The sequence below is a fragment of the Adiantum capillus-veneris genome, chromosome 9 (genome assembly GCF_014529385.1).
Source record: "Adiantum capillus-veneris isolate H3 chromosome 9, ASM1452938v2, whole genome shotgun sequence".
NCBI lineage: Eukaryota > Viridiplantae > Streptophyta > Polypodiopsida > Polypodiales > Pteridaceae > Adiantum > Adiantum capillus-veneris.
Genome location: NC_140939.1, coordinates 33,348,435 through 33,363,794, shown reverse-complemented (window position 1 = coordinate 33,363,794; position 15,360 = coordinate 33,348,435). Strand labels below are relative to the sequence as shown.

The 15,360-nt window shown below is 46.2% G+C and overlaps 1 protein-coding gene across 1 annotated transcript in view; it reads right to left on the bottom strand.

The window, feature by feature from the left end:
* Positions 1 to 15,360, bottom strand: part of LOC147450313 (Prolyl oligopeptidase family protein) — a 113,198-nt gene that overhangs the window by 12,156 nt on the left and 85,682 nt on the right. Inside the window, exon 6 of the mRNA XM_086519578.1 lies at positions 7,331 to 7,489. Within this exon, the coding sequence (XP_086375704.1) occupies positions 7,331 to 7,489 (159 nt within the window). The remainder of the gene's footprint in view (positions 1 to 7,330; positions 7,490 to 15,360) is intronic.

The following is a 15,360-nucleotide window of genomic DNA, read 5'->3' as shown; positions in this document are numbered from 1 at the left end:
TACATTCGTGCTCATCCATGAGAGAAACGTGCTCAACATACAATATGTCATGCCTAAGAAAAGGGATCACATAAAGACGCTGACTAAAATACAGGAAACGATCACGAATGAAACATTCGAACAATGCGTGCGTATCAATCATGCGAACACATAATACTTCCTGTGAGGGTTCTTTGGACCTAGGCTTGAGAGCCAAGATCGATCTTTCGTGATTGATCGAATCTGCAACGAGGTTAGCGTCGCTAGAAAAAGCATCAACTAACACAGTATCCTGGTGAAGAATCACATCTTCTTCATGCAACTCATCATGCTTGTGAGAAATCACATCTTGATCATGCAAATCATCATGCTGATCATTGTCAATCAAATCATCATCATCATAATGCAAATTCTGTGTGTCATGCTTTGGAGAAAAAGAGACTGAGAGAGTCTCCTTCTCATGAATCCGTTCAATCTTGTCCTGCATATTAGCAATGAGAGATGGAGAATGAACAATGTCCTCTCCATGAATGACAATGGGAGAATCACTTTTGGCATTGAGAGTGAAAGTGTTAGCCTCCCGATCAATGAGAGGGTTAGCATCACGAAATCATCGAATGCCTAAAATCATATCACATCCTGAGAGAGCAGAAACAACAAATCTTCTAGTGAAGGCAGCTTGTTGAATTGCAAACAACACATCAAGGCACTCCTCCGTGATGAGAGCGTCCATACCGGGAAGAAAGCCAAAGACCTCGATAGGAGATCTCTGACTAACTTCGAGGCAGGCTCTCTCAACAAGACAGGGACTGATCACATCATACATACTACATGGGTCAAACAATATGACAAAACGCTGCCCCGACGTACGACCATAACATTTAATGAGAGAATCATCAATGGGAGGGTCATGAGAAACTTGGGGCACACTCGTGTTATCATTAATTGCATTGACAGAGGAAGTGGGTTCTGCGGATTCTTTAGATTCATTCGATTCAAGCTTAGGACATGTTCTTTTTATGTGACCCTTAATGTGACAATGAAAACAACGACCTTCCTTAGAATAAGTGCTTTGCTCTTCCGACGTGATGTATCCTCCTACAATTCCTTATGCTACCTTTTCATCTGGAGTAAGCTTAGGTTTAGCAAATGTGTTAGCCTTACCCTTAGATTCATTGGAAGAATTCTTTTCTGAGAGACTATTGGAAGATTGGTTAAAAGAGTTACCATTCTTACCGTTCTGAGGGTTCTGAGAAGTATGCTTGGTACTTGTGGAAGTCTTGTTCTCCTTGGGCTTTCCCTTGTTGTACTTCATCTCCTGTGCGAGAGCAATCGCTACCGCTTTGTTGAGATCGATTGGGTCGAAGACTTCTACATCAAACTTGATATAGTCGTCTAATCCAAAAAGGAATGCCTCTTTGCGTTCATCATCCGACTTGCATAATTGGGTACCTAGCTGCAAAACACGATTAGAAAAAAACATGGCCGGCATACCATTTTGCTTGAGAGCGCACCAATCGTCCTTCAATCGTGCGAGGTACTGAGGTGGCATAAACCACGCCTTGAGCTTGTCTTGGAAATCAGCCCAATTGAAGGAAAGGGGAGTGAATTCGTCGGCTTCCTCTAGGTGCATGGCTAGCTGTGCCTCTTGCCATGCGTGGTACCAATTGATGGCATCATCGGCAAGGTACATAGCTGCCGTCAAAACTTTTCTATTTCCTTTTTTCTTAGATGTCGCAAAATAAGCATTAAATTGATGCAACCAAGAATGAATAACCGTAGCATCCATCTTACCATCATACTTACTAAAAGTTAACTTCTCTATGATTGGATGGTTGGAATCCGTATCGTGGCTTGCGCCACTTGAGGAACTCCCACGATCTTTGGTTGGTTCGATCTTCGAGGCTAGCACTTGTCTAAGCAATTCTTGAGTGCGTAGCTCTCTTTGAGCTTCACGCTCGGCCTCCCTTTTTGCTTTTCGTTCATTTCGTTCATCGCGCTAGCGCTCGAAAGCAAGGCGATTTGTTTCTTTTTGTGCCAACGCAACTCGATTCGCTTCTTGTTGTTGCATTTCTTTCATTGCGTTTCAAAGTAATGCGAGTCGCTTCTTGTTGTGCCAGCATCATGTCCACCATTGACTTGACCATCATCTCCATAGGAGTTAGTACAACTCGTGGCGTAGATGGCGAAGGGGGAGGGTCGAGAAAATCTCCTGGTGGGGAAAATTCTTCGTCGCCTCTCTCATGCCCATCACCTGTATGCGAAGTATCCATTCCACTTTGGATGACGACCATACACTATGATCTTTGGTTCTTAAGTTCACGAGGAACTTGGGTTCTTGAGGGTCTTGGGTTCTTGGGTTCTTGAGGTTCTTCTTTTCGCTTGCAATATGTGTTCGAGAAGGATCTTCTCTTCACCCGAGTTCTGCTCTTTCCCACGGGCGCACCCCTTGGCGGCCTTGCGCTCACACCAAGGTTGCTTTTTCCCACCTCACGTCGATTGGCCGACCGCTAAGTGCACGGTCCGCTCTCAATGTGTGAAAAGAGACACAAGGGGAGGCTGGACAAGCCCTTCTTTCTTGGGATTTCTGTCACTCTTCAAAAACACGCTTAGGAATCGACACGCCCAAGCGAACTTGGGTTCGTGCGACCGCAACAAGCAAAAGAAATTCTTGTGATTCTTGTGGTTCTTTCCTTGAGTGATACAAAACACTGCCAAAGCTCTGATACCAATGTTAGGTGTAGCGGAATGATTGTTTGTGCTTTGCTCAAGATGAGTACTCCAAACTGTGCTCAAGGTTCCTTTTGTTCTTATGGAAGTGAGAGCCTTCCGTTCTTAGTGAGAAAATGCTATGATCACAACAAAGTGAATGGACACTGTGCGTGCAAGTGTATGAGACTGAGAGATAGAGAGAGAAGAGAGATACGACACCAGAGACGTTGTAAAACCCTCCTCCGAAGGCCCCACTCTCTCGGCGAGAGTGATCTACTTATGATTGCACAATCTAGTACAAACTGAATGCATGTGACTGATGCAAGTCTAGGCTATGTCGGCGATGACGACGGTGATGACGACGACGACACTAGGGCTGAAATCTGCAATCTTTTATCTGCTGTCCAATAACACTATGGGCTGAAATCTGGGCCTGCTTGAAAACGCTTGGGAAAACGCTGGTTCCCGCTGTCTTTAAGACTGAAAAACTGTGTCTACTGTAGGGCTGATAACTGATGATCTTTGGCCTGAATCTGCTACTCTTTTAGGGCTGAATTTGCAGGTTTTCTTATGGCTGAAAATCGCTGCATGCTGAAAAACGCCAGCCAGAAAGGGAGGCGATCTGTGGTTCTGGAAAACGCTAGGGATGAGAGGTGGTCTTGCTTGGAGGGAAAATCCACCAAGGTCTTGCTGGAGAAGTTGCCTGCTGAGCTTGGCTCCTGTTGCCTCTTCTGCCATTTAGTGCTAACTTTGGTTTGCTTATATATTTTCTTACCCAAATTGCCCTACCTACTTTTGTTGGAAAGTCACTTAAATTAATAAGTGAAAAATGTCAAAAATAGGAAAAATAGGCTAAAATCACTAGAAAATTCCCCTGATGGAATCTGATGGATTCTGATGGGAATACTGATGATCATGATGTGTGCAACCAAAGGATATGCATCTACACTAAGTGACTGGGCATGCACGGTCTACGAATAGACTCACAAAAGTGCCAGATCACTTCTAATCTAGACTGACTGGACTGACAGAAACCCTGTTATGGTGTAGGTTGTCCACGGACACATAGGGTTGGATGTGTCACGTGACATGATTTCTTGCTTGAAGAGTCCAAGCCTATAACAGTCATCCAAGTTTGAAGTACTTCTTGTCCAAGACAAAAATGTCCAAAAAGCACGTAAGACGTTCAACTCTGTCTCAGTTTCACTTCCAGATAGTGTACTTGAAGGGAAAGATCAATGTCGGTGCGAACGCTTTGTCTTGCAAGGCACAAATATCCGCTACTATAAGACTGCATCATTAGGATTTTGATGAGATGCGAGGGTAGTATGCTATAGACCCAGACTCTAGTAAGATCTTTGCAAGGGTACGAAGTGAAGAGACAGTTTCCAGATATCTCTCAAGGAAGGATATTTGACGTGAGACACTTGAGTGACAAGTGATTTTGGTTTTGAGGCAAAAGATGCTGGAGTATCAGAACCCTCCTTTTGTTGGGCATCGAGGCGACACTCAAGGGTGTTAAGTGATACTTCTATTGGCCTCGGCTCAAGAAGGACGTGGTTAAGTTTGTACACACTGGTATAGTGTGTTGAAAAGTGAAGTATGACAGGCACAAAGTTATACGAGTCCTACAACCTTTACCTATTCTAGACTGACCATAGGAGAGTATAGCTAAATGCAAGGTGAAGGATTCCTTGCGTATGGTTAGTGAAACTGGCGATGATAGCAAGTAATAGGGGATCCTTGGTTCAGTAGGCCTGGCTGATCTTGACACAATTCTGACCGAGAACAAGCCAGCAAAAGTGCAAGCATGGGTTGTAGATAGAGGCCATTCATGGTGACAAATGGGTCAGCAAGGGGTCACTTGAAGCCGGTGCTGTCCTAGCATGGAAAAACTGCAAGAAATGGCAGAGGTTTGCTCATGGCAAGGTGCCCCTTTGGCTGGGTACCCTCTCTTTCCACTTCTACTACTTCCAACTCTTCCACATGGGGATTATGGGCAGCCCATGGATTCTTCCTGTACCACTACAAACTCGAGTCTAAATCTCATTTATGCCAATTTAGGCTTTAGGCTAAATTGGTCTAAATTTATATTTTTTTGTCTCTTAGGTGTTTTGACATATGAGGTCTTTTAATAAAAGCAACGTCAATCTCAAATCGTTATAAAAGGTACCTGCAAAAGCAAGGATGGTTTAGTGGCACAAATGTGACATGTCATGCTTCATGAATCCAATCAATCAGCACAAGACCAAAGTTTCTTGTGCTACTTACTCTAGGCTACGCTGATGCCATTAAATGCCCAGAAAAGCATAGCAGCACCAGACTACATCCTAACTAATCTTGTGAATCTTTCTGCATTCGAATAATTAGATTGTCCCCCCACGACAATGCATACTGTTATCCATTTGTCCTAGCTAATCTCATGAATCCGTCTGGGCAAAAGCACCAGTAGACTAAGATGTGCTTGGCTTTCTTAGTCTACATGTGGCTTCGGGGTTGTAAAACATGTCCACATGGCACATTGAGCTAGTGTGCATGTGATAGTTCAGGCCTACCTTGCAACCACACAAGACACCACAAATGCTTCACCCCACAACACCCTCAACTTCACCTTGCCTCAAGCTTCTCATGCACCCCACCAAAACAGTATTGTCCATTTGCAAGGTTATCAAAATATATGTATAACGCACACACATATTGTCATACATATATTTAACATTCATGTAACACCCCTGCATTAATGGCATGCACACACAAAAACCCACGCATTCTAAACTCCAAGATTTTGGACAAAAGAAATATGTTTTTCTTAGACAAGAATATGTGTTGTGGGATTTGACAAGCTAATATGTTTAGCTTTCTTACTATTGCAATATGTTTTCGTGGGTATATATGGCCAAGAAAAATAAAAATGCAAAGAATACTTTAAGAACCGTTGGAACCTCGACATGCATCAGGAGGGACAACTGTCTCTTGATGGCTTATCGCAAATAAAGTAGGTTTTATACCAAAGACTTGAGATTGCAAAAGATTTGTACTGCTTAGGATAGTAGTCAGTTTAGGTATTTTTAAGTTTGACATGGACAACCTATAAGCTCAGTGACACATGTTAAACGTATTCAAAACTAAGAGCTTGAATTTTTTTTACATGGATGTAAGTGAGAGTTCGATCTTTTCTCAAACACGCTTAGTGAAACTACTGTTCGACATTGAAGATGAAGACTTATGACATCTATTGTTGTAGTTTTATGTTCTTAATATATAGGAGAATTGGAATGCATTAGGCGTTCTTACTTTGAAGTATGATGGGCATGTATACAATGCACGGGGAAAAAACCTCCCAGTGAAGGAAAAAATGCCCCGACGGTCCTAAGTGTGTTCACACACATCACTACCTCCTGTATATGGTTAAAATTTTAAAAAACAAAAGAAGTTTTGTACTCACTGTCTTGAGGTCGGGAGTTGTGTGTCTTTTGAAGATGTATAAGTGTTCTTTTGTGGATAATTAATATAGTTATATCCAGCACACACAAACATATATACACACATAGATGAATTCAGTAACCCCAAATTCATCTTTATAGGGAAGGGCAACGTATGAACTCATCGACATCAGCTCCATCATGCATAGTATTAACTAAATACTTTGACATCCCCAGTAATGTCGTCAGTGCCCAATTGTGCATGTAGAACTAGGTACCACTATATGCTGCCACACACCCACAACATAAACACGCGCATGCGCACAAGCATACGTGACTCTAGAGATGCAAAACAAACTCCTTTATAATAAAGCCTATCACTAAAAGTACCTATGTCTGGTATGCTCCATGTTTGTTTGTAATTCAACGTACTCATAGTTGTAACGTAAGAAACGTATGATATGGACCAGCATGAAACATATGAAAGATTTTCAGTTTTCCCTCTTAAGTCTGTATATACGTGATCACAACAAGCACTATACCTGAATTGTAAACAGGCACTATACATAAATTGTAAACAAGTTGCCTTGAAAATAACAATTGGCATGTATTGCGTGTATCATTTTTTGTAGCTCTCATTGAGGCATTTTGAGGCTTGGCAAAACAACTAGATTGACTTGAACAAGAAGTTATCTAAACACAGCAAACCAAACCATGAATAAAGATAAAATAGAGGAACTGCATGAGTTCTTCCTGCAAAATTTTATTCATTTTAAGCAGTTTACTCATATAAATGGGAACACCTTAATCATGAGCTAGCTCGCATTGCATGCAAACACCTTTGCTAAAGAAAGCTTGCAGATGCACAAAATGATGCCCGCACTTCCATTTTCCACTCCACCATGCCTCCATAACTACAAGTTATGTTCCCAAAACGTGACAAACACCATGTCCACAACATGTCAATTCAAATTCATTATCAGCGAGAGCTGATGCTCTTCAATTAGCTATCATGATCAATTTCCAACTTTGTGCTATCTCCACTCATGAAACTGAAATGCTGCTTGACAAAATAATACCACAGCAGTAAATTTGTGGCAAACCAAATAGACCAAAATCATTCTTAAGTTCCTAAGCTCTATCTTTTCAAAATTGACTAAGATCAAAACACAAAGACAGTTAGCCTCTATAGTGTAAGATACAAAACAACAAGGTACCTCATAGGAGCCATATCCATAGAGTAGCATAGGATCAGTGCCATCTAGCTTCACAATATCCTTCCGATAAACTATTGAAATTGGTACTTGTGTTCCATCCAAAGCTGTCGCCCATTCCCTTACGGTCACATAGTCCTCGGGCTTAAAGCCGCCCAGCACCTAAGAAAAGAAGAAAACATAAGAATTATCAAACCTCTCTCTCTCTCTCTCTCTCTCTCTCTCTCTCTCTCTCTCTCTCTCTCTCTCTCTCTCTCTCTCTCTCATGGAGATGATGACTACGCATGGTCTGGCCATACTTAATGGTCTAGAGATTTTTCCTTCGTCTGGGGGATGCTTTCCACACAGACATGGGGCCAGTATGGTGGACTATGTCATGACTTCACCGAGCTTCATCTCTAATATTCAAGATCTCAGTGTGGGTCTTAGGCCCGTTGGAGTAGCAGTGGACCATGCTCTCCTGACTTTTTCAGTCTCTTTCCAGTATAGTGCCTCTCAGACACCACGGAGGATTGCACACACACAGTATACTTTTACACCAGAGACGGATTCAGTTTATGTGGAAGAAATTTACAGACGGATGTGGGCAGCCGAGCCTGTATATACAGTGGAAGAGATCACCACTTTATTGACGGAGATCTTGCATGGGGCTGCAGCAGAGGCATACCCACACACTCAACCAGATCAGAGAAGACATTCTGGGAACATGCCTCAGAATAGTTGGTATGATGAGGAATGCAGAGAGATGAGAGTTAAGATTCAGAGCGAGCTTATACTTGGAGTCATTACATATAGACAGTCTCGGATTGCCCTTCGGCGCTTAGTGCGACGGAAGAAGCGGGCCTTTTTAGCCCAGATGGAATGTGATTTGTATCAGCTCTTTTTGAGTCGAGATTCAGGTGAGGCCTGGCGTCTCTTCCATGAGCACTCACCTCCTCCAGTGATTACCTCTCCCGAGATTTGGGGTCAGTATGCAGCATCATTATATACAGTACCTGGGAAACCACCATTACCAGATCCTCTAGAACCATGTCCAGCCACTAGTACCTTCTTTACCACTGAGATGGTGAAGAACGCCATTGATAGGATGAGGACTAGGAGAGCATATGATCATGATGGTTTGGTGGCAGAGCACTTGATACATGCTAGAGATTTACTGTCAGAGGTTCTTGCGCAGTTGTTTAACCGTGTCATGTGTGAGGGACTACCCGAGTCCCGGAGATTATCTACTATTGTACCTCTCTTCAAGGCAGGGGACCCCACTGTGCCAGGGAACTACCGTACTATTATGATAGGGCACACATTGGCACGGTTGTATGCATCCATTCTTGAACAACAACTGAGTAAATGGGCAGAAAATGAGGGCATACGAGCAGCAGGACAAGCTGGATTCAGGAGGGGTTTCTCCACTTTGGACCATATTCTTACACTCAGAGCCATTATTGAGGAGGGTCGGGCACATGGGAGACGGATGTATTGTTGCTTTGTGGACTTCCGCAAAGCATTTGACATAGTGCCGAGGGCCAGATTGATGCACACGCTACTGAAGTTGGGAGTACCCACAGAGATCATATGGGGGATCATGGCTTTATACGGCTCAGTGACTGGCCAGGTACGCACTCTTGAGGGGATTTCTGACATTGTTCATTCCACTATTGGAGTGAAGCAGGGGTGTCCTTTGTCCCCTACACTTTTTGGTATGTATGTAGATGAGGTCTCTCACTACATTGACAGAGAGGGTGACGCTCAGCTAGCAGGGACATGGATTCCTTTATTATTATATGCTGATGATATTGTGTTGATATCAGAGTCGCCAGAGGGCATGCAGAGACAATTAGATGCATTGCACAACTTTACAGAGGATAGTGGACTGTCTGTGAACCTTGGTAAAACCAAGGTTATGGTGTTTAACACCACACCACAGTGGGTCAAGAGATCGGCACCTACACTCGTATATGGTCAGGACACTCTGGAGTACACAAATGAATATACATATATGGGGGTGGTATTCACGGGACCGAGGTTTACTCTGAGGAGAGCAGCACAGACTAGACTGTCCAGAGCCTATGCGGCATTGGGAGGGCTAGAGAGGATGCGTTCGCAGGTTCAGTTTCAAGAACCACGAACAAAGCTATGGCTCTTTGATACTTTGGTTGCTTCAGCTATGCTTTATGGGGTCCAAGTTTGGGGACCATCTGTGAATCATGACAGTTGGAGGAACATGGAGAGACCCTTGGTATTTATGATATCCCGGATGATTAGAGCCAAGGCCTCCGTACCACATGCGATTATTCGAGCGGAGGTAGCCGCCCCTCCTATTGAGATTGAGACTCTTACTAGATCAGTGTCCTTTATGCACAGTCTATGGGATACACATAGAGGTAGATATACTAGATTGGCTCTTGAGTCTTCTAGACAGTTAGCGATGCAAGGAGATGCATCATGTTGGTATGCGCAGATGACCTCATGATTTCAGAGGCATGGTCTCAGCATGGATAGATTGCCTCCTTTTCAGTATTCCCTAGATGCACCCTCCCTGCCAGTCACACGGACGGAGATCACTAGACTCATTCGGCAGGATCTAATACAGTTGGACACCAAGAGGACATGGGTAGAGCCGATGCAGGAGTTGGGCACGAAGATGGCTTTTTACAAAGAGCACCTTCTCCAACTTTCGGGAGATGGGTTTGTGACTCGTCCGAGCTACATGGACATTCATTTGTCTCATGGTCTGCGATGTGCTATTGGTCAGATTCGCACATCCTCACACCAGCTGGAGACTGAGACGGGTAGATTCAGAGGGATACCGCCGGAGTCTAGGATATGTCAACTATGCGGTAGAGAGCCAAAGACAGAGCTACACTACATATGCCATTGCACTGTGTATTATGAGAAACGAGGGCGCTTCCATTGCTTATTCAGGGAGGGTTTTGGACCCCTAGATAGAGTCATGAGGTATCAGGATCACAGATGCCTTGGCTTATATCTACTTGAGCTACACCGACATAGAGATAGTCTGTTGAGGAGACATGGAGCACGACAGTCGCAGAGACAGATCACAGACTTCTTTGGATCGAGGGAGCCAAGAGACCAACCACCAGCACAGGGTTGTACCCGCATTCATACGAGAGGCACCCTCATTGACAGGGCGACTGAGCTCGGGAGATCGAGACGACCACGACCGAGACACAGGAGCACACTCCATCGACGGAGACTCCAACAAAGGATCAGAGGCATTCTAGCATGACACCCAGATTGTCATTGAGGGCCTATTCTACATTTTCACATTTCACATCTCACACTCATTTTTAATTTTCATTTTTACTTTCAGTACTTTTTGTACTTGTACTTCAGACGTTGTATTAGATTCACCACTTTGTATCTGATGGTCTCATAGGTCATTTTGGCCTTTTGAAGACGTTATCATTTCATTTCATTTCATCTCTCTCTCTCTCTCTCTCTCTCTCTCTCTCTCTCTCTCTCTCTCTCTCTCTCTCTCTCTCTCTCTCTCTCTCTCTCTCTCTCTCTCTCTCTCTCTCTCTCTCTCTCTCTCTCTCTCTCTCTCTCTCTCCAGTTGGACACGAGGAGGACATGGATAGAGCCGTTACAAGAGTTAAGCACAAAGATGGCTTTCTATAGAGAGCATCTTCTCCACCTCACGGGGGATGGGTTTGTAATTCGACCTAGCTATATGGACACGCATGGTTTGCGTTGTGCCATTGGCCAGATACGCACGTCCTCACATCAGCTCGAGATTGAGACTGGCAGATTCAGAGAAGGTTTTGGGCCTCTATCTAGGGTCATGAGTTATGAGGATCAAAGATGTCTTGGGCTTTATCTACTTGAGTTACACAAGCATAGAGAAACCTTACTGAGGAGAGGTGAAGAGAGACATCCCCAGAGACAGATCACAGATTTCTTTACACTAGATACTGTACACCCAGAAGAACAGACAGAGGAGCAACCAGCGACGGTGGAGAGGTCTACCCGCACTACTGGCATTCTCATAGACCGAGCATTGGAGCTAGGGAGATCTAGACGACCCCGAGGGAGGAGAGGAGCTACACAATTTCGAAGGAGGCTATGGCAAAAGATTCAAGCCATACTCTTTCGTCGTCCAGAGTGCAGATGAAGATGGATCTCTACTCCCCTCCCATATTGTCTTCACATTGTAATGCTTAGTTTAGGATCCCGCAGTATTTATATTTTGTTATCCTAGTTTAATTTATTTTGTTAATCTGACTTTGTATCAGATACACTGCATTGTAACTTTCTGGTCTCATAGGTCACTTTGGCCTTTTGAAGACGTTAATATAACATTTCATTTCATTTCATTTCTCTCTCTCTCTCTCTCTCTCTCTCTCTCTCTCTCTCTCTCTCTCTCTCTCTCTCTCTCTCTCTCTCTCTCTCTCTCTCTCTGCGCGCTGCCTCCCTGCGCGCTGCCAGCCCTCGCCCCCCCTCTCTCTCCCTGCGCGTGGCTCCCCCCTGCGCGCTGCCTCCCCTGCGCGCTGCCCCACCCATGTGTGCTGCTCCCTCCTGCGCGCTGCCCCCCCCCCCCCCCCCCCGTGCGCTGCTCCCTGCACGCCAAGACGACAAGCCCATCCACTGAACACACACACCCCATCCCCATCCCCTGCCCGCTGCCCCCTGCATACACACAAGCTGAGTGTTCTCTTCCCCTTCTCCCCTCTTCTTCACAATATGAAGAGAGGGTAGCTACGAAGACAACCATGTCTTCCCCCATCATCAAGACGCCGACACCGACAACGAAGACAACGTCCTTCATGCTCACAAATAAGAGGCTTGCACAATTGGAGAAGGACATGAAAGAATGGCGGATGGAGAGAGAAATATGGAAGGAGGAGAAAGCCAACTTCATCAAGCTATGGAACGAAGAGAAGGAGGACATGAGAGCGGAAATCCAAAATCTCAAAAGAGGAGAAGGAGAGAAGGGAACGGGAGAACGAGAAGGAGAGGGAGAGATGGAGGAAAGAGCAAGAAGAGATGAAGGCACAAATCGATCTCCTTCATGCTTCCCTCACATCCCTCACCCCCGAGGAAGGAGAGATTAAAGGGGAGGCTAAGGAAGCCCTCAAGGAGGAGATCACCAAAGCCCTCACCGCAAGCATTGAGGACAAATTAGAGGCCACCAAAGAAGGATGGGTCGAAGTGGTCAAAAAGAACATCAAGAAGGTAGCAAGAGAGGAAGCCCAAAAAGATGAGGTACTCATCGTACACACAACCATCGAAGAGGAGAAGATGCGACAAGCTCGCCGTCTCAATGTGCGAGTGACCGGCATCAAAGAAGAAGAAGGGTCTACACCCGAAAGCGATGGGAAAGCTTTATGCAAGAAAGTGGGATACAAGGAAGAAGAGATCCCTTTCTCCAAAGTTTGGAGAGCCGGCAAAGATCCAAAGAAAAGAGCTCTCATCCTCCAATTCGCCTCCGAGGAGTCTCGAACTTCCTTCCTCCGAAAGAGGGTCATCTTGAGAGGGATAGACGGCCCCCCGATTTATCTTGATGATGACCTCACAAAGATGCAACAAGATCACCGTCGCGCGTGCATGCCTCGAGTCCACCAAGCCCGCAAAGAAGGGAAGAAGGCAGTATATCGGGATGGTAGGGTTATCATTGATGGCAAGACCATCGCATAGGGACTCGCGGCCTGTGGGACACACGAGGAGATTCATGTCACGGTTTGGAATTGCAATGGAGACCTATGGACACACCCACAGAGACTTGAGGAGGTGATGAGAGGTCGAGACATCATTCTACTTACAGACACACACGAGAGCCCGGAGAGAGGGTTACCACGGATACATGGATTCCAGTGGGAGTCTCTACATCGAGGATGTATGCGCCAACACACCACTCGCGGCTCAGGAGGAGTGGCCATACTCTTTAGACAGGGGCTTCACAGCAGACTACAGATTGTTGCCCGGGACCCACAGGCCCGCTACATGTGGATTCGCCTCGAGCTCTCACGAGACAGGATCGTCTACATTGCCCTTTGCTACTTTGCTCCCACAGGCTCCAGATTCGCCCCTATTAAGCAGGAGTCACCGTACGCATGCCTCACGGAGGAGATTATGGAGTACTCCACACTGGGTGAAGTCTTCCTTATGGGAGACTTCAATGCTTGTACGCGCAGTGAGCAGTGTGAGACATATGACCATGAGGACCCAGAGACACTACACACTCTAGATGAGGAGGCTACTATGAGAGACACAGCAGACAGAGCTCCAGTCACAGCTTACGGACGACATCTACTTCGACTTGGCTCCCAGCACCGTCTCGTTATTTATAACGGGATGGTCCAATGGCCCACCTCAGGGGGCCTGACTTGTATGCCACATGGAGTTGCAGAAGGAGGGGGAAGTACAGTCGACTATATTCTGGGACCCAGGGAGGCTACACACCTTATCACATCCTTCACCATTCCACCCATACCCATCGGAGCCGACCACACATACCTCTCTTTCTCCATCACCGGAGATACCATCACACACAGCTCCACAACACACACTCCACACACCACCATCCATTTCACACATGAGCTAGCCTCTATTTACTCGGCCAAGGTCGAACATGGCCTATGTCTCCTCCACCCATCCACACCACTCTCAGTTCTCACATCACATATCTCTTCCGTTCTCCACACTTCAGCTATTAGCTCTTTTCCACACACCACTCACACAGGACGCACTCCCCCCCCCGGGGCTATGCCTCAGAACCGCTGGTATGATGATGAGTGCAGAGAGCTATACCGACGCCTCCATGCACGGCGAGCCTTAGGAGAGATCACAGAGAGAGAGGCCAGACGGCATATGTAGACGCTGACACGCCAAAAGCGGCGAGCATTCGAAGAGGCACAGGAGCTTGAGCTATACCGCCTATTCATGAGCATGGATAGCGCGACGGCATGGCGCACCCTGCGCGAGCCACGTCCGACTACAGCTATTGAGGATCCACAGATATGGCATGATTATGCAGAGCGACTTTATGAAGTGCCAGGGCAGCCTCCTATCCCACAACCACACGAGCCACGCCCCACGTGCTCCTTCTTCTTTACAGCAAAGATGGTAGAGAGGGCCATACGCCGCATGCAGCACAGACGATCAGCTGACCATACTGGATTACAGAGTGAGCACATCATTTATGCAGCCTCCACTATAGCCCCGTTGATTGCACATGTCTTCAACCGGGCTATAGGGGAGGGCTTCCCAGAGGAGTGGACACAGCACACCGTAGTGCCTATCCACAAATCTGGCGACACCCTGGACCCAAGGAACTACAGGACTATCATGATTGGCCACACGATGGCCAAGCTATATGGAGCAGTACTTGAGGCACAGCTCAACTGCTACGCAGAGATCGAGGGTTTACGAGCTCCAGGCCAGGCAGGTTTCAGACGAGCTTTCTCCACCATTGACCACATCTTCGTTCTACACTGCCTCATTGATGGGGCAAAGGCGCGGAAGAAGAGGCTTTACTGCTGCTTTGTGGACTTCCGCAAGGCCTTTGACACAGTCCCACGCGAGAGACTCTTCCAGCGCCTTCACAGCATTGGGGTACCAACAGAGATGATTTGGGCCATATATGCTCTCTATGAGAGGGTGACGGGTCGGGTTCGTTGCCCAGGCGATTTTTCAGAGACCATTGCTAGCACCATTGGTGTTAAGCAAGGATGCCCACTCTCCCCGACACTCTTTGGGCTATACATCGACGAGATCTCCGACTACATACTGCGAGCAGGGGGAGAGGGGAGCGACTTGGCAGGTACTCCGGTCCACATCATGTTATATGCTGATGATATTGTGTTGATTTCAGAGTCACCCGAGGGCTTGCAACGCCATCTTGAGGCCTTGGACGAATTCAGCACACACAGGGGGTTGACTGTGAACCTTGGCAAAACCAAGGTTATGATCTTTCACACATCCAGTGCAGTGAGGAGCGCCGCCACCTTCACAGCAGCAGGAGGACAGGTTGATGTAGTCACCTCCTATGTCTACCTTGGCATCACATTCACCAG